Source organism: Dipodomys merriami, unplaced genomic scaffold (assembly GCF_024711535.1).
Source record: "Dipodomys merriami isolate MVZ:Mamm:240054 unplaced genomic scaffold, mDipMer1.0.p SCAF_3, whole genome shotgun sequence".
Lineage (NCBI taxonomy): Eukaryota > Metazoa > Chordata > Mammalia > Rodentia > Heteromyidae > Dipodomys > Dipodomys merriami.
In genome coordinates, this window is record NW_027204492.1 from 13,515,806 (window position 1) to 13,535,755 (window position 19,950).

General features: G+C 41.2%; 1 protein-coding gene across 5 annotated transcripts in view; it reads left to right on the forward strand.

Annotated features, from left to right (window-relative positions):
• Positions 1-19,950, forward strand: part of Arhgef6 (Rac/Cdc42 guanine nucleotide exchange factor 6) — a 118,773-nt gene that overhangs the window by 34,908 nt on the left and 63,915 nt on the right. For all 5 annotated transcript variants that reach the window (XM_070039649.1, XM_070039650.1, XM_070039648.1 and 2 more), the window contains 3 exons: positions 1,115-1,239; positions 2,647-2,848; positions 13,735-13,805. In XM_070039649.1, coding sequence (XP_069895750.1) covers positions 1,115-1,239; positions 2,647-2,848; positions 13,735-13,805 — 398 coding nt within the window. The remainder of the gene's footprint in view (positions 1-1,114; positions 1,240-2,646; positions 2,849-13,734; positions 13,806-19,950) is intronic.

The following is a 19,950-nucleotide window of genomic DNA, read 5'->3' on the forward strand; positions in this document are numbered from 1 at the left end:
ATAGTTTTAGTCAAAAAGAGCTGTATATAATAGCAAGACATGTAAAAATACTTCTCCAAAGTTGTTCTTTTGCTATTTGGAAAAAAAATACTTTTGAGCAAGGCATATAGCAGAAAGTACAGCTAATTCAAGTAACTATATTTAACACACATGACAACTATCCAGTTCTGGGCAAAGAAGATCGTATAATTCTAACATTATGCCACACAAATTATATGTTCCTTTGCCAAACTCTCCCAGCAAGCTTTACAGTCTCTTCCCTTACCACAGATATTTATAAAAATACAAGGAGGTGAAAGTTAAAACCCCATACCCTCAAGGAAATTACTTGGCTACTGAGCTTGTCGCGTAGGGAATGTTTGGGCTTTAGATTTTGCAGTTTATATCTTTTAAAAATAAATGGAGAGGAAAAGAAGCCTCATTTGAATTTGTCAAGCAGCCAGTCTCTGTCTTTACTACACTCTCAGCATACTGAAAACACCCGGCTCAGCTCTGGCCTCATCGAATTTCACAAAGCTTTCAAGAAAGACAAGAATCTTCAGTTTGGTCTTAAAACAAACAAACAAGAAGCCTACAGCAACAACCCCGATTATTTGACTATTAAAATTGCATCTATCTCAGATATACTCTCCCAGTCATTCTCATTCTCCACCCCTTCCCCCAACACACATTACATTATATACACGGCACATATTATTCCATATAAGAAAAGAGCCACTGAGCTAGGAGCCAAAAACAAAGTCAGAAATTTGAAATATTTCGAAGTAATAAGAGCCACAAACAGCTGGGAGGTACCCAATTTAGTTCTGCCTTGGATAGCAGGGCTGATTGTTAACAGCTAGTTCAAGTAGGAAGAGTTGTAGAGAAATGGGTTGAGAGAAAATGTGGTTCTGTCACTGTTTTTCATTCTACTGGAGAGCAATTGCCAGTAAAGTTAAGAAGTTGGCCACGGGAAAGGGAGGGGCGGGGTGGAACCAAAATATACTTGGCCTGTTTATGAGAACAGAATCACAGTTAGGATGCCTTTCACTGTGTCCTGTGAAAGATAATGTTATATTGTAGATGATTTCTGACACGAATGGTTCATTTACCATGCCTTTTCCTCTTTTTACAGATCACCTATCAGAAAGACCATGTGGACATTCCTCTTCTCTTAGTGTTGCTAATCCTTCTCAGACAAACCCAGAGGGAGCAGTTTCTAGCACAGCTCCAGGGCCCCCAAGGCAGTCAAAGGCAGTGGTGAGTATAGTCCCCCATTCCCCCAGCAGGTTTAAGAATCTAACCAAATCAGATTAATAGCCCAGTTGAATTTCCCTGTATGGTAACATAGCCATTGTCTTTTGTTTTGGGTATCACCCAAAAAAGGAGTTATAAAATAAGCACCAGTTCAGGATATCTCAATGGAATTGTCAGGTTTCTGGGGGCCAAAGACAGAAAGGGTTGAAGCCCCCAGCTCTGTTGATTGCTAGAATCCAGTAAGTCTCTTAAATGAGAATGTTATGCAAATGTAAGTCCTTCAAACTTCTTCTGATTGCAATTTGCTGTTATATTTCTGTCCCCTGGTTTATCAGAACTAAATAGTAAATACCTGGCACTTAGTAGACAATCAATAAGTACTCGTTACTGTTCTTATCATTATTGTCATCTTTATTTCACTTTGATTTCCTACTAAGTTTTAAATATCAGCTGGTGATGAACTTCTGTTTTGGGATCTTCCAATTGTCTTTGCATATGGTCTTACTATTCTTGTTAGGAGCTTTTATTTGGAAGGAAATGTCCCATCTTGGGCTGGGAAGGTGGCTCAGTGGTAGAGTGCTTGCCTTGCATGCACGAGGCCCTGGGTTCGATTCCTCAGCACCACATAAGCAAAAAGAAAAAAAAAGCTGAAAGTGGCTCTGTGGCTCGAGTAGTAGAGCACTCGCCTTGAGCTGAAGAGCTGAGGGACAGTGCCCAGGCCCAGAGTTCAGGCCCTACCAACTGACTAAAAAGAGAGAAAAAGAAAAGGAAATGCCCCATCTTTTGCCCTTTAGGTGATATCTTTCTACCCTATTGAAAAAGCCACCTACGCATGTAGGCTATCTTTATCTATTGATTCCAAAGCACTTTAAATAGGTAGTTCTTAATCTTTCTGAGATCCTTTGAGAAGATGATGAATAGTCCTTGGGCCCTCTTAAATTGGGTACAAAATCTTATGAGTATCAATTCCATTGATCAGAAATCTATTATGTTGACCACTTTCTCAAAAGCATCTGTGACCCTCACAAAGTTAATCCCAATTTATATAAGGCCGGTGAAGAACTGATTTAGGTAATCATGGGAGATCCTTGACATTCCATACTTCTTAGCCAAATGAACACATTTTTTTTTTTTTTTGGTCAGTCGTGGGCTTGATGCTGTCCCTCAGCTTTTCAGCTCAATGTTAGCGCTCTACCACTTGAGCCACAGTGCCACTTCCAGCCTTTTCTATTTATGTGGTGCTGAGGAATTGAACCTCATGCATGCAAGGCAAGCACTCTACCACTGAGCCACCTTCCCAGCCCCACACATTCTTTTTAAAAATTCTTATCTTTCACTCGACTTTATTTTGCCTGAATCTATGTAATTTCTACCCATGCTTGATTTAATCTGGTGTGGCTTTATTTCTAGGAGATGACAGAGAATGGAAGTCACCAGTTGATAGTGAAGGCAAGATTCAACTTTAAGCAGACTAATGAAGATGAACTATCTGTCTGTAAAGGAGACATCATTTATGTCACTCGAGTTGAAGAAGGAGGCTGGTGGGAAGGCACATTAAATGGAAGAACAGGCTGGTTCCCTAGTAATTATGTTCGAGAAATTAAAGCCAGTGGTAAGTGAAGCATTTTTCCCCCCTTTTGGTCCATCCTGGGGCTTGAAATCAGGTCCTGGGGGCTGTCCCTTTTTGCTCAAGACTAGCACTACCACTTTTAGCCACAGCACCACTTCCGGTTTTCTGGTGGTTCTTTGGAGAGAAAAGTCCCACGGTCTTTCCTGCCCTGGCTAGCTCTGAACGGTGATCCTCAGATCTCAGCCCGCACCCATGAGTCAGCAGCACCTGGCAAAATAAAAACAATTTAAAGGGTTTTTAAAAATGGCACTTGTAGGTTCTTGGTATTCTTACTCAAAATATTGTACTTTTCATTGGTTAACAGAAACTGTTTACATTTGTATGTGTATGTCAAAAATAAGACTAGAATGCATTATCCTGCCCATGTAATTGTAGCCCCTCTGTACAGTATGTTCTCAAATAAAATAAAATACAATTTAAAAAAAAAATAAGACTAGAACAGAACTGGGAAAAAATCTGTGATTACATATTTTGAAATGAAGTTGATTTAGATGAGATCAATGTAGCAGAAAGGTAAAAAAAAAATGAAGGAATTCAAAGAACAGGCAACTGGTCCACCTTACCTAGGTCTCTCAGCCAATTGTAGCCCAAGTAATGCAGTCCACAGTCCTTCTTGCTACCCTAAGAAACATCAGGCAAATACTTTAATAAGAGAGGCCAAGTGCTAACTTACTTTTTTAGCCCTAGGCCCTTTAAGACCAACCGCCTGAGGGCTCGGTGTGAGAGTTAACTATCTGTGGGTTATAGGAAGCTGTCTGGCTGCTTTTTTTGTTTTTGTTGGTAGGTCCTGGGGTTTGAACTCAGGGCTGGGCGCTGACCCTCAGCTCTTCAGTTCAAGGCTAGCACTCTACCACTTGAGCCACTGTGCCACTTCCCTTTTACTGAGTGATTTATTAGAGATAAGAGTCTCATGGACTCTCCTGCCTGGGATGACTTTGAACTGAGATCCTCAGATCTCAGCCTCCTGAGTAGCTAGGATTACAGGTGTGAGCCACCAGCACGTGGCTTCTCAGAATTTTTTTTAAAGAACTCATTTACCTTTCTTGAATAAGAAGGTAGATTCTAGTCATAATAATTAAATAGTTAAATACAAATAATTAAAAACAAACAAAAATCCCAACAGCAACTACACCCTCAACCTAAAAAATAAAACAAAAACTCCTCCAAAATTCTAGTACATAAAAGTAAGTCACAATACAGGTAAAACACTGTTCAATTATTATATCTCTTTACTTTTCAAAAATATTTGCTCTAGTTAACTTTTTGAGTTAATAGCTTCTCAGTACATGATCTCTTTTGTAGATATCTTCATTACTTTTTTTTTTGTTGGTCATGGGTCTTGAACTCTGGGCCTGGGTGCTGTCCATCAGCTCTTCAGCTCAAGGCTAATGCTCTAGCACTTGAGCCATAGCACCACTTTGGGTTTTCTGGTGGTTAATTGTACATAAGAGTTTCATGGACTTGCTTGCCCAGGCTGGCTTTGAACCACGATCCTCAGATCTCAGCCTCCAGAGTAGCTTAGTTATGGCACCCGGCGGCTTTCATTACTTTTTTTTGTGCTGGTCCTGGAGCTTGAGCTCAGTGCCTGGGCACTGTCACTAAGCTTTTGTATGCAAGGTTAGTGCTCTACCACTTGAGCCAGAGCTCTACTTTTGAGTTTTTGGTGGTTAATTGGAGATGAGTCTCATGGAATTTTTCTGCTCAGGCTGGCTTCATACCCCCATCCTCAGATCTCAGCCTTGTAGGTAGTTAGGATTACAGGTGCGAGCTACTGGGGCCCAGCTTTCATTGTCTTTTTTAATACCTCTTTTTTTTTTTTTTTTTGCCGGTCATGGGGCCTGAACTCTGGGCCTGGGCACTGTCCCTCAGCTCTTCAGCTAACTCTACCATTTGAGTCGCAGTGCCACTTCCAGCTTTTCCTGCTTATGTGGGGCTGAGGAAGCGAACCCAGGGCCTCATGCATACAAGGCAAGCGCTCTACCACTGAGCCACCTTCCCAGCCCAAATACCTCAAAATTTATAGTATCAATTAGTTAATAAAATCAGAAATTTACTGCAAAAATAAAGTATTATACAAATATAGTGGAGAGGGGCTGGGGAGGTGGCTCAGTGGTAGAGCACTTGCCTTGCATGCGTGAGGTCCTGGGTTCGATTCCTCAGCACCACATAAGCAAAAAGAAAAAGCCAGAAGTGGTGCTGTGGCTCAAGTGGTAGAGCGCTAGCCTTGAGCTGAAGAGCTGAGGGACAGCGCCCAGGCCCAGAGTTCAGGCCCCACGACAGGACCCCCCACCAAACCCCCCCAAAAAACAAAAAACAAATATAGTGGAGATAACAGCTCCTTCCTCTGTCCATCACTTCCTATAATTAATACTAAACATTTTCCTTAAAGTGGGAGAGAATGATGAAAGGGTTCACACTGATGAAGGTACAATGTATTCATAAAGTGATATGTTGAACTGAAACTGCTTCATACAACTACTTAAAGATAATAAAAAAATTCCCTAAAGGATTTAAGATTAAAAAAAACTTTCTGTATCCTGAAACATCTCATTTATTTCTGTGTCCTGAAACATCTCATTTATTTATTTACTTAATTTATTTTTGTCAGCCGTGGGGCCTGAACTCTGGGCCTGGGAGCTGTCCCTCACCTCTTCAGCTCAAGGCAAGTGTGTGCTCTACCACTTGAGCCACAGTGCCACTTCCAGTTTCCTAGTGGTTAATTGGAGATGAGTCTCATGGACTTTCCTGCCCCTGCTGGCTTTGAATGGTGGTCCTCAGATCTCAGCCTCCTGAGTAGCTAGGATTACAGGCGTTTGCCACTAGCACCCTGCTTATTTTTTAGTTTTTATTTTTGCCAGTCCTAGACCTTGAACTGAGGGCCTAGTCACTGTCCCTGAGCTTCATTTGCTCAAGGCTAGTGCTGTGTCACTTGAGCCATAGCACCACTTCTGGCTTTTTCTCTTTATATGGTACTGAGGATTGAATCCAGGGCTACATGCATTCTAGGCAAGCCCTCTACCACTAAGCTATCCATATTCCCAGCCCAACATCTCATTTAATAGGATGTGTTTACTAGCATATTTATAGTTATTTATATGTGTGTAGATTTCTCAGCATTTTTTGTGGTGCATGGTAGGCAAGCACTCTACTACTGATCGACAATCCTAGCCCTTGTGGTTTTAATTACTGGGAATTGAGATGTTTCTGTTGATCCTTGAAGTGTTTTCACAGGCACTACCTAGAATTTCCTTGGGTTTAATGATTTTCACAACTGATCTTTGCCCTTTGCTACATCTTTCCACTGACAAAATCTGTTTCTCAGGCTCCATAAACCATTTTTCAGATTTAGTGTGTTGTTGTTCCTTTGGTCTTCATCTACACAACTCAAAGGAACAGCTCTTGCTGCCTTGTTTGGAAATTCCAAGTATTATTGGGGGAACAAATAGTCCACATGTGTTCACATCTCGCTGTGATGTCTTGTAGCGACCTCACCACTAGTTTTAGGTAGTGCCCCAGACTGCTTGCCCTGGCCCTGTCTTTAGGCCCTTCCCTTCACGTTTTTCCTGTACTCTGGTTTAGAACTCAGTTTAGGACTCACATGGGAAGATTTGACTCTGAGCTGAACATCTATATAATCCTTAGAGACATGTAAGCTAAATATTAAGGCTAGGCCAAGCTTCAGGGGCCAGAAAGTCTGCTAGTCTGGGAAGGCATAAAATTAGAGGTATAATAGACAGTGTATCTCATTTAACTTACTGCACTAGCTTCTTTTTAATTTTTTAAAATCCTATTATAAAGGTGATGCACGTAAGTCAGGTAAACAATACATTTCTTCTTGGACAGTGTCACCTCTTCCTCACTCTTCTGCCCCCTGTAGTAGTTTCTTTCTTTCTTTCTTATTTATTTATTTATTTATTTTTGTTGGTCCTGGGCCTGGGCGCTCTGGGCCTGGGCACTGTCCCTCAGCTCTTCAGCTCTTCAGCTAGCACTCTACCTCTTGAGCCACAGCGCCACTTCCGGCTTTTTCTGCCTATGTGGTGTTGAGGAATTGAACCCAGAGCCTCATGCATGCAAGGCAAGCACTCTACCACTGAGCCACCTTCCCAGCCCCCACTTAGTAGTTTCTTAATTGATACCTTGTTCTTGACCTCTAATCTAATCTAATCTAATCTAATGTAATCTAATCTAAACTCAAGAGCTGGGATAATACTTTCAAAATGTAGGATTAGGTCTCTCAACTGAGAAAGGATAAATGCCAAGGTTAGCGCAATAGCTAACAAGGCCTTTTAAGACCTCCCCCATTGTGTCCCTCTACCCTTTTTTCTCTCACTCTTTCTGCTTCAACCACTCTAGTTTCTTGGCTGTCTATGCCAGACAGGTTCCTATCTCTCTCACTCCTTTTTCAGTACCCTTCTTTTAAGATATCAGCAGAGCTGCCCAGCTCACCTCCTTTAACTCTGCTTACTTGCCCACTTCACAGGAGAGCCTTTCGTGATCACCCACTGCCTCTACTTTTTTTTATCCTTTTTTTTTTTTTTTTTTTTTTTTTGTCGGTCGTGGGGTTTGAACTCTGGGCCTGGGCGTTGTCCCTCAGCTCTTCAGCTCAAGGCGAGCGCTCTACCACTTGAGCTACAGTGCCACTTCCGGTTTTCTGGTGGTTTTATTGGAGATAGGAGTCTCACGGTCTTTCTTGCCCGGGCTGGCTTTGAACCGTGATCCTCAGATCTCAGCCTCCTGAGTAGCTAGGATTACAGGCGTGAGCCACCAGCGCCCGGCAACTTTTTTTTTATCCTTATCATTACTCTCCACCTCACATACTATACACTTGTGAATTCATTTTGTTTATGGTCTGGATCTTATCATTAAAAGTTAAAACATCACAAGAACAAAGATTTTTGGGGGGTTTGGCTTAAGCTCAGTAAGTATTTATAAAATGAATAAACCGTTGGGAAGTAATTAAAGTCTATTCAGATTAGTCACCTCGTAGGTATTTGGGTGTGTTTATGACAATTCATTCTTCATGAATTCTATACTTCAGGACCTTCCAGGCTACCAGTTAAAATGTAAGTAGATAGGATAAAGTAACACACATAACACAGACAACGATCTAAGGTTTTGCTGGGGCAGTAAAGAAATGATTTGATTAACAATAACCTAAGTCAAGGGGCTTTTGCATTGGATCTTGGAATATTCTGACTGGTAGAGGGTTAGAGGGTTAGAAAGCATGGTTAGGTACATGATAGAAAAGACTAGAACTCTGAGGTAGACCTCTGTGAAGACAATGACAATGGAGAGATAGCATGTACTTTACTTTTTTTTTTTTTCTAGTGGTTGTGTCAGTTTGGATTTCAGTGAACCGGTGACAATAACTGCTGAGTGTGTAGAGAAACCAGCAAAAGGCTCTTGTTGAGGCCAGACATTGTAGATAATGGTGGGGACTATTCTAGTTGACACTGGGGAGGAGGAAAAGTCGATGGATACTGTAGATACTGTCGAAATGTTATGGAAAAGTTTATCAATAACTAGTTATGAAGGCAAGGAAAGAGGTGACAGGAACTTCAAGTCTAGGGGTTGAGCTTGCTAGTAAAATGCCTAAGGTCATGTAGTATCACCTACTTAGCCATCCAACCATGATTGATTTCTCAGAAATCTCATCTTAGTTTCTTTCTTGAAAACTGACCAGGCAAAGGAACGTAAGGTATGACTCTTACCCTCATAGTACTTGTAGTTTACTGGAAGAAGAGAACACTGAAATACACTGTGTTTGTCCAGTGATAGAGCTAAATACAAAGTACTAGGGGAAGTGGTGAGAAGAGGCTGCTTGTGTCATCCTCACAAGGAGTTCAAGGAGGGACTTGGCTTAGTGGTAGAGTGCTTGCCTAGCATGTCTTGATTTCCTAGTACCACAGAAAAAGCCAGAGGTGGCTCTGTGTCTCAAGTGGTAGCATGCTAGCCTTGAGCAAAAGAAGCTTAGGGACAGTGCCCAAGCCCTGAGTACAAGCCCCAGGAATGGCAAAAAAGGAGGGATTTTCTCAGCTTTAAGCACCTTTCTATATCTACACTGCCTACCACAGTGCTTTAGATACAGGAAACACTTGACACAAATTGTATATAATATGGAAATGGTGAGAGTGTGTCTTCTAAAGGTTTCCCTGCTAAGGCCTTTGTTCCCAGTGGGAAAGTATGGAGAAATGTCTAAGAATTGGAGTGTAAGCTAGGCGCTGGTGGCTCATGCATGTAATCCTAGCTACTCAGGAGTCTGAGATCTCAGGATCATGGTTCAAAGCCAACTTGGGCAGGAAAGTCCATGAGAATCTTATCTCCAATTAACCACCAGAAAACCAAAAGTGGCACTGTGGCTGAAGTGGTAGAGTGCTAGCTAAAGAGCTCAGGAACAGTGCCCAGACCCCAAATTCAAGCCCCACAAGTGACCTCTCCCCCCAAAAAGAAAAAAGAAATGGAGTCTAGTAAGAGATGAGTCATTGACAGCATTTGCCTCCAAAGAGATTAATGTTGTTCCTAAGAGATACCAATTAATTTTTGTGGAGAGTAGGTTATAAAAGAGCAAATGTAGTCCCTAAATCTCACTTGCTTCGTGTCTCACTATATGATCTCCCCTTCTGTGCTCGTCTAATTCCCTTCCCATTTTTTTCTGCCATATTGGGACAGCCAATGAAGCACTTCCCAGAGAAAAGGAAATGAGACCGGCCAATTTTGGACTCTTTCAGCTTCAAAAGCTGTGATCTTGATAAACCTCTTTTCGTTATGAGTACCCAATTTCAAATATTTAGTTATACTAAGAGAAAATGGACTAATAAAATGCTGAACTCTATTAACAGAGAAGACAGGAGAATATGTGTGTGTGTGTGTGTGTGTGTGTGTGTGTGTGTGTGTGTGTGTGTGTGTGTGTGTGTGTGTGTGTGTGTATGTTTTGGGGGTGCTTATATATAGTACTGAAGATGATGAATTGTTTTAGAATTGTTGGTTGGAAGTGTATTAAGTCAGAGTTCCTGAAGATTTTCAGCAAGCAGTTTGGATATAGAACACTTGAAAGGGACAAAAATTGGAAGATGGAACACAGAAATGACAGTATAACAGGGTGAATAATGAAGTGTAAAATATATAGCAGATCATCAATGTCTCAAGGCAGAACGGTTATAAAGGATGAAATGGTTGGGTGGCATAGAGCTTAAGCTTGATATATGGGATGAGGTAGGCAAGCATTCAATCTTTGTTGACTTGAATTCTTTCCCACTCCAACTCTTGCCACCTCCACAAAACAATGAGGAAGCCAAACCCCATCTAGAATGCTGCCAGGAGATGCTATGCCTTCATGCTTGTTTCATATTTGGTATAGAAAACACTGGCAATATTCCCTTTCTTCCCATGAACTCTCTCCACTGATGTAGAAGCTCAGACAAGAAAATTTGTCTTCAAGAAGGTTGAAAAAAGGATTCTGAGATGAAATGCATATTTCATAGAAATAAGATTTTCAATTTTAGCTTTTTAAATACCATGACCACAGAACTTCATGGGCCATTTATGAAGTTGAATCAGGAATGGAACTGAAGAACTTTGGTGGATCTCCAGCTGCTATTTATTGGTCAAAGTGGGACACTGTGGTCACTATGATGGTACTTGGGACAGTTCATACTGACAGTCTGGGTGCTGCCACCCTGATAGTACACAGCCTTCTGTAATGTTCTAAAAGCATAATAAAGCAAGCCCGGAACCATAGACCTCTTGCCCTGCAGAGTGCTGGGGCACGAGAGTGCTGTGCATTAGTTTCTTCCCTGGAGCCTGTCATTGACAAGAACACTTTGTACTCTGCTAAATGTGCCTGTGGGGAGTGGAATGTGAAGTTTTGGATTCCAGTATAGCTCTTCTCTTGAGATAAATGACGAAAGCCCTGGAGATAGCTTCTTTTCATTCTTGGAGAGTAAGCTGATTTTTTTTAGAAGATGTACAGCAGGAAAAAACCATCCACCATAGACCATAGAAAGTAAAGCAATAGAATATTTGAATATTAAACACACCCCTCCAATCTGTACCTCTCACACCCTTTCAGTGTGCAATTGCAGTTAAAAATGCAATAGGTCTCTGTGACCATGATGATAAAAACTTCTCAATAAGGATGACAGACTGAGCACTGGTGACGTCAAGAATTCATGTTTTGCCCAGCGCTGGTGGCTCATGCCTATAATCCTAGCTACTCAGGAGGCTGAGATCTGAGGATCACAGTTCAAAGCCAGCCCAGGCAGGAAAGTCCTTGAGACTCTTATTTCCAATTAACCACCAGAAAAAGTAGAAGTGGCACTGTGGCTGAAGTGGTAAAGTGCTTGTTTGAGCTGAAGAGCTGAGGGACAGCACCCAAGCCCAGAGTTTAAGCCCCATGACCAACTTAAAAAAAAAAAGAATCCACATTTCCAGTTTTTCTTGCCTCTCTCTGGATTTAGAAAGACATTGAAGAAGCATTGTACTCCTAACTTGACTTAGGGAATTGTAGCCCGGTTGAACAACTACTTAAAAATATACATACTAATACCTTAATCATTACATAAGCAACTAGAGGGTCTTTGCATCTTCAGGGTCTTTGCCCTTGTATTTCATTAGAGTCACATACATTATAAGAGAACTAGTCATTTATACAAGTTCCAGTTCCCTTTTTAAACTCAGTCATTGCCTGCAAATCAATCTGTTATTTATACATCCACGAAATAGCTTCCAGTGCAGCGTACCAGTAACATAATAAGCTCTATTGTTTTCTTTTCTTTTTTTTGGTGGGGGTGGGGGCCCGGTCGTTGGGCCTGAACTCTGAGCCTGGGCGCTGCCCCTCAGCTCTTCAGCCCAAGGCTAGTTGTCTACCACTTGAGCCACAGCGCCACTTCCGGCTTTTTTTTATTTTTGCTTATGGGTCTGAGGAATGGAACCCAGGGCCTCAAGCATGAAAGGCAAGTGCTTTAGCACTGAGCCACCTTCCCAGCCCCTCTTCTTCTTTTTCTTTCTTTTCTTTTTTTGTTGGTGGTGGGGCTTGAACTCTGGGCCTGGGCGCTGTCCCTTAGCTCTTCAGCTCAAGGCCAGCGCTCTACCACTTGAGCCACAGTGCCACTTTCAGTTTCCTGGTGGTTTATTGGAGATAAAAATCTCATGGACTTTCCTGCCCAGGCTTACTTTGAACTGTGATCCTCAGATCTCAGCCTGTTTAGTAGCTAGGATTACAGCCACCTACGCCTGGTTTCTTTTTTCATTTTTATCTTTACCTTGTTACCTAGAAAGGCTAAGGATTTTGGTAGGACTTTTAACTTTCCCTGAATTTGGTGTGGTATACTTCTAGTACTCTGAAAGCAGAGACAGGAGGACTTCCAGTTCCATTCTACTGCTGGCTGTGTAGTAAGACCCTGTGTCAAACAAAACAACAACAGGAACAAATTTTTCCTGGCAAAATTTCCATGTCAAGAAAATAGTGACCTAAGGATGATTGAAGACAATATTTAAACAAATTCTGTTTTCTCCAACTGATACTGCTAAGGGTTTATTAAATCCTTCAAAAACATCTTATTACAAGGCGAATATACCTAGGTGTCAGTGGCTCTCTCATAACTGTAATCCTAGCTACTCAGGAGGCTGAGATGTGAGGATTACAGTTTGAATCCAGCCAGGGCAGGAAAGTCTGTGAGACTCTTATCTCCAATAAACTACTCAGAAAAAGCAGGAAGTGTTGCTGTGGCTCCAATAGTTGAGTGCTAGCCTTGAGCACTGACAGGCTCATGGATTACACCTAGGCCCTGAGTTTAAGCCCCAGGACTGGCAAAAGAAAAGAAAGCAAATATAGGAATCAATTTAGGGATTATTAAGTAACTGACTAGTTAAATTTGTTTTAAGGTACATTAAGAAACCATCCTTTCTATTCATTATAAACCAAAGCTAGCATGGAGCTTTTAGACTTCATATTTTAATTCTCTGGCAGTATCACAAAGATACTTCATGTCCAGAGAAAAAAATGATTGCCACTAGATTTCTTTTTGTCTTGTCATCATCAACAGGCAATAGGAATCTAGATGCTAGCAAAATGAGGACAGAATCAAGTGAATTGGAAAGGGGTCTTTAACACAGACGGAAGAGTAGGCATTCTCACGTTTATGTTTGTGTGACACTGCTTTTGTTATTTTATGCCAAACAACCTATGAAAATTCTTCTTGATATTGACTCCTTCTTGGCCATTAATTGAATTAACCAATTAACTGAATTGACCAATCTTTTCAGTGCTTTACAAACGCTATAGAAAAGGTCTGTGTTTTCATGAGTGTGTGCATGCCAGTCCAAAACTCAGCCTGAGCACTATCCTGTAGCTTTTTTGCTCAAGGCTAGTGCTCTACTACTTCTAGCCACTGTTCCACTTCTGGTGCAGATAAGAGTCTCAAGGCTTTCCTGCCAGGGCTGGCTTTGAAACACGATCCTCAGATCTCAGCCTCCTAAGTAGCTAGGATTACAGGCGTGAGCCACCTGTGCCTGGTTTTCTTTTCTCTTTTTTCATCTCCCTTCCCTTCATGTCTGTCGCCTCCCCTCCTTTCTCACTTTTCCCTCTGTCTAGAAGCAAACTAGAGTAAAGAAACCCTTACTGGGAAGGAAACTCTCACCCTCACCCTGACACTGATTTTCCATGGCTGGATTCCTTGGCCTGCTCTATCCTCAAAATTAAAGGGTCTAGATGAGAAGAACTTTGACTTACGGTTTAGTAAACTGGTAATTTCACTTGTTTAGCAATGAGCATTTCCCTTGATCCTGACATTTGGAATCATTACAGGATGTTATACAATGTTCCTCATAGAGTTGAATGATATTCACATTATTTAATGTCTTTTTCACAGAGAGACCTCTCTCCCCCAAGGCTGTCAAAGGATTTGAAACCGCTCCACTTACCAAGAATTATTATACTGTGGTGAGTGTTCAGATGATGAACACAAATTTCTTTCTTTTTTAAAATGAATGATCAAGTTTAATTTATTAAGGATAAATGGTAGGAAAAAATGGTTAATGTGATCCATGATGTCCACAGATAGGTTCCTTTAAAGTTGTATGTAAAGAGAAACTGTTACTAAACATTTGCTTTATTTTTCTGTGGAATTAAGCACTAGTATACAGTTGTTGTTTTTTTCTCTAGTGCCTTCCAAATATTAGCACAGTTAATAATATCACCTTACCTTTAATAATCTAGGTCCCAGTGGTTATATCCATATGTAGGTTGTTCAGGTGATCAGGAACTCTTTTAATTGACTTCTTTAGATTTCAGTTCTTGGTTCTATCTTCAAATTTGAGCGAGCTGAGAGGCTCCGGCTCTCACAAAGAAATTAACAGCAAACAGATTCCAATTGTTAGGTATAATTACAAGTGAGTATCTTGACCAAATAAACTCTGTAGCCATTAAAACACCAGGTTGAGAGGTGCTGAGTTTATCTGTGTGTCAGATTTTGCCATGTAAGCCAATCTAGTCAACACCAACCCCCATTTCATAATTGGAGCCCAGAACAAAACTGTCCCGAGGCCTACTGGTTGGGGGGGAGGGGGCGGTGTTGTACAAAGGCCTCAGTTTCTCTGACAGCATCAGCTCCACTTTATCAAGGATCTAGTGATAGGGAGCCCGCAGGTGCCAGTGGCTGACTTCTTGGCTGCCTAGTGATGGTGGGCAGCTGGGTTGGGAGCGTCACCGTGTCTTCCTCCCCAGCTAGCAATGAAAGGCAACTCGTCAAAATTTTCTTAATACTAGGTGGAAACTCCAGTTGTCAGATCTCGAATATATTGAGGAGACACAAAAAGGAAGGACTGGATAAAACTGCATTACAAGTCTCTAAATCCATTAGCATTATAGTGGCACTCTTCAAATTTAGTGTGTGTGTGTGTGTGTGTGTTGGTATGCTGGTAATAGAACTTAAACTCAGGGCCTCTTGTGCTCTCTTTCTCTCTCTCTCTCTCTCTCTCTCTCTCTCTCTCTCTCTCTCTCTCAGCTTTTTTCCACGCCTGGCTGGCACTCTCCCACTTGAGCCATACTTGCAGTCAGGCTTTTTTGTCTGGTTAATTGGAGATAAGTCTTCAGCTTTTCTGCCAGGGCCAGCTTTGAATATTGATTGTCAGATCTCAGCTTCCTGAATAGCATTCTTTTTTGTTTGTTTGTTTTTATTGAGATTAGGTGATTACATAAATTCCACAAATTTCACAGTATTGTGGAGTAGTGATACTTCATTAAAGTCACAAACTCATTTTAACTTTCACAAGGCAAATTGTCATTATCATGGTCTATAAAGTTTGTGAACCCCAGGAGCTTTGACAATACAATTATTTCTTCCACATCAGGTGATATTAACATTTCTGTCCTTTTGCTTAGTGTTAGCTGTTCCCTCTTTCCCTCTCATTCCTCCCCTCTCATCGCTGTCTTTGGGTTGCTTAGTTCATTTTCATCAATGTCCAGGGCAGCTGATGGGCTCCTCTGCTGAATTGCATTCTTAAGCATGCCTGGAAGGTTTGGATCTACCATACGGACAAACCCAAAGGTAGCATAAAGATTCAGAACAAGGCCTATAAGACAACAGTGAAAGTGAAATTGTTTGATATGCAGGTACTATGATGAAATCGAACAGTTAGACCTAGCTTTAGCAGATTTTTAAAGGCAAATCCCCAACTTCTTGTAGTATAATACTTTTTAAGTGATTGTGCTCTGTGATTTTACTTTGGAACTAATCAATACATTCTATCCTCTGGAATATTATCAACTCTGCTTTTGAGGTGAGCCCAAAGGCAAGACTGTCCTTTGGCATAGACATTGGAATAGCAGAGCTCTGGCTTGAACCCAGCTCTGTCAAGCTCTATTAGCTATAAATAGAGGATGTGTAGTACGCAAAATAAAGTTCCTGTTTGAAAAAGAAATCATATCATTCTCCTTAATCTATGCTCTGCTTCCTTTCATGTCTCCTTTCCAGACTTGGCCCAGTCACTAATGAAAAGGTCAAGTCATCATTATCTCTAAGTTGCTTTGTCTTATAGCCTCATGATCCGCCCCACCCCCCACCTATGTGAAAATACAGCTCGTTTTTACCCAGTGTTCTGTGTGCTTTTGTACTGCATGCTCACTTCATTTCATTTTATGCATGGGTAATCTATACAGGTAGGTGAATGCCATTTGGTTTCAAAAAATTGAATTTCACTCTTCAGTGAATTTGTTCCATAATGATAACATAAGCAGTAGGCAATAGGAAAAGTCAAGAAGGAAGTTTATAGGTAACGTGAGCAATAATTAGAGGGAAATTATTTTGTTAGAATTTTTTCCTTAAATTTTTGGGTTAAAATGTATGATCCAGTAGAGTTAAGCAACCTTTTCTCTTCCTTTCTGAGCATTTATTTTAGTGTCCAGGTAAGTTAAATTTTTAAGTGAATGTGCTCTGTCACTTTACTAATCGATTCATTTTTAAGGAAAGGACACAGTTGAATGATGAATGAAACTGTTGCAGTGGCTTTTTCTCCATGTAGATCTGGAGCATACCATTAACTCTGCTTGAGACCTCTCTGTACACCAATTGAAAATGTTCTTGGAGGTTTGGGGATGGAGCTCAGTGGTAGAGCACTTGCCTATCATGTACCAGCCAGGCCCTGGGTTCTCTCCCTAGCCCTGCAAAGAAATGTTGGTGGGATTATACAAGGCAGAATAACTTCTGTGATTCTTATGGGCTTTGTATAAATCTTATATATTCTTATATATGTAAACACTGGATTTACTTCTTTTTGTATGGACCACATCTTTATTGTAAAGATGATTTACAGAGGGTTTACAGTTACGTAAATCAGGTAATAAATACATTTCTTTCTTTTCTTTTCTTTTTTCTTTTTTGTCAGTTGTGGGGCTTGAACTCAGGACTAGTACTCTACCAGTTTGAGCCACAGCCCTATTTCTGGTTTTCTGGTGTCTAATTGGAGATGAGTCTCATGGACTTTTCTGCTCCAGCTGGCTTCAAACTGTGATTCTCATAGCTCAGTCTCCTAGCTGTATGCCACTAAGTGCTTGGCTGCTTACCATCACTTTTTCTTTTCTTTTTGTCAAGTTATGGGGCTTGAACTCTGGGCCTGGGCACTGTCCTGTAGCTCTTCAGCTCAAGGAGAGCACTCTACCATTGGGCCACAGTGCCACTTCTGGTTTTCAGGTGATTAATTGCAGATAAGAGTCTCAAGGACTTTCCTGCCCAGGCTGGCTTTGAACCATGATTCTCAGATCTCAGCCTCCTGAGTAGCTACGATTACAGGCATGTGTCACTAGCTCCCAGCTATCCCACTAGTTTTATAGGCCTTGCAGAGCTATCCATAAATTCTCTTCTCTATTTCCACTGTTATTTTTCTCCTACCCTTTTCCTGATTCCTCCATTCATCTCTTCCATTTGAGGGCTGAAAGCAGAGGAAGTAGCAGGATTTTGTGAAGTTATGGGGGTATAAGTGCTGATAATGGGAAATAGTGCTGCTTGTTTTGTGAAAGCAAACAACCTGGGAACACAATATCAAATATTGCCCTTGAAGATGACAGGTAATTCCCCAGATGTATATTTCAAATATAATACATACAAAGCAATATATTGCCCTTTTCAGTTTCAGTGGCATTTCCCAATGTTAACTCATTTTATAGGTACCATAATTATCTCAGAATTCCTACAATGTAGTTTTCCATTGATTCCCTGAGGCCATTATAGCCGTCTTTTATTGCCAGACATCTCAAAATATCTCTATTTGGAGACATTACTTATGCATTTTAACCTCTTAAAACCATTTCTTCATATTTCTATGACTGCTCCCCTTTGGGAAATGAAGTTATAAAGATGAACTCACCCCCAAGCCTTTCCAGGAAATGTAGGAAATTTATTTTGCTGGAAAATCCATAGCCTAGAATGGAGGCACAAAGGGTTTCTACTTCTTTTTCTATGGCTTCTTGCCATCCTTTCTATTCAGATCTCAGGCAAATGTTAATTGAGCAAAAGGAAGCTCAGTTGTCCTGGTGAAGAGAGTTGGGGAGGCAAAGGCTGCCTCTGGACACAGTCCATTTTACTAAGTTGCAGTGGACTTCATGTCAGTCCAATTGTACTGCTCTGAAGTTGATTTGCCTACCAACCCCCTTTTCCTCTGACTCACCACTGAAGCCTTCTGTTTGGGAACACACAGCCGCCTCTGTCTGATTCCCTTCTTATGCTTCCAGATTAGATGGCCTGTGGCCTGAAAAAGAGTCAGTCTCCATTCATCAGTAGCTCTCTTGAGATGGAGGAAAGCCATAAAAGTCTAAGGGAACTTGGGAAAGAATTTCAAGCATTCACCTTGCTGAACAGTTCTGCTAATCAAATCACAGCAGCGGCTGTTCTTAGCATATTGCCATTTAGATGGGGTTTGGAGAACCTAAGTTGCTGACAACTTGTGAACCAACTTTTGCCACTTTAGTTTTATGAAATAAGCATTCTGTTACTCTTAAAACTTGCAAGTTTATGAGATTAATGTAGATGTCCATTTAACTTTGCAGAACTCACTTATAGGCAGGGGAGTGAGTGCTTGTCTCCTTTATCCTTTCTTTGGTCTGTCCCATGCAAGTGGTTCTAGTGCAGATGATTCGCCTACAAAACGTGCGGTCTGGCCTAGCTCAGGAGCCCATGTGAGTAGAAGGTTGCCCCCTTTCTTAAAATCTTAGCACTATCAGTTAAAAAGCCCTATGTGACAGTGTGTTCTTTTGCTTTGCTTTGTTTTGTGTTTGTTTTGCTTTATTTGTTGTTTTCTTTTCTTTGAGGTAGAGTTTCACTAAGTAACCAGGGTAGGTCTTGAACTTCCTTTTTCTTATCTTTTGTGGGGCCTGGGTGTTGACCCTGAGCTCTTTTGCTCAAGGCTAGTACTCTACCACTTTGGGCCACAGTGGTATTTCCAGGTTTTTGGAGATTTTGCCTAACAAATGTTTTATGGACTTGCTGCTCAGGCTGGCTTTGAACTGTGAGCTTCAGATCTCAGCCTCCTGAGAAGCTAGGATTTTAGTCATGAGTCATCAGCGCCCAGTTTAGCCTTGAATTTGTGTGTATGTCGGGGGGGGGATTGAACTCAAGCCTTGGATACTGTCCCGAAGCTTTTTAGCTCAACGCTGATACTCTCTCACTTGTGCTACATATCCACTTCAGGCTTTTTGCTGGTTAATTAGAGATAAGAGTCTCATGGATTTTCCTGTCTGGGATGGCTTTGAATCATGATCCTCAGATCTTAACTTACTGAGTAACTAGGGTTACAGGTTCCCAGCTGACCTTGAACTGTTGAGCTCCTGTCTTGGCCTCTTGATTGCATACCCAGCTTACAGTGTTGAAAAGAAGTTGAAATCATAAACTGTTTTGATGCAGAGAAGGAGATTGGATTCTATGAATCATAGAATTAATGTTGAGTTGTTTTATAATCACATTTTATGATGAAAATAATATCTGTAATCTTTCTAATTAAGAAATTCTCTTCAGGACTGGGGATGGAGTTCTGTGGTGGAATGCTTGCTTAGCTTGCACCAGGCCCTGGGTTTTATCTCCAGTATTCCTCCACGCACCCTCAGGCAATGGCTGTTCTGGTTAGCTCTTTATGTCTATAATTCAGGTGGTAACAGTAGTTACAGAGAACAGTACATAAAGGGAAGGTAAGAATGTTGTAAAGGGAAGGTAAGAATGTGGTACGACTCATTAGCAGACCTGGTCTTTAAAAAAAATACAAATAAAAACAGCATTAGAAGATTTTATTCCCTATTGAATTTAAGAGGGAAGGCACAGGGGCTGGGAAGGTGGCTCAGTGGTAGAGTGCTTGCCTCACATGCATGAGGTCCTGGGTACTATCTCTCAGCACCACATAGACAGAAAAGGCCGGAAGTGGTGCTGTGACACAAGTGGTAAAGCACTAGCCTTGAGCTGAAGAACGCAGGGACAGCACCCAGGCCCAGAGTTCAAGCCTCATGACTGACAAAAAAAGAGGGAAGGCACACCACCATCCTTTTTTGGGTTATAATACAGATTATATAGACAATGAAATCAATGCTTTCAATTAAAAAAAATCTG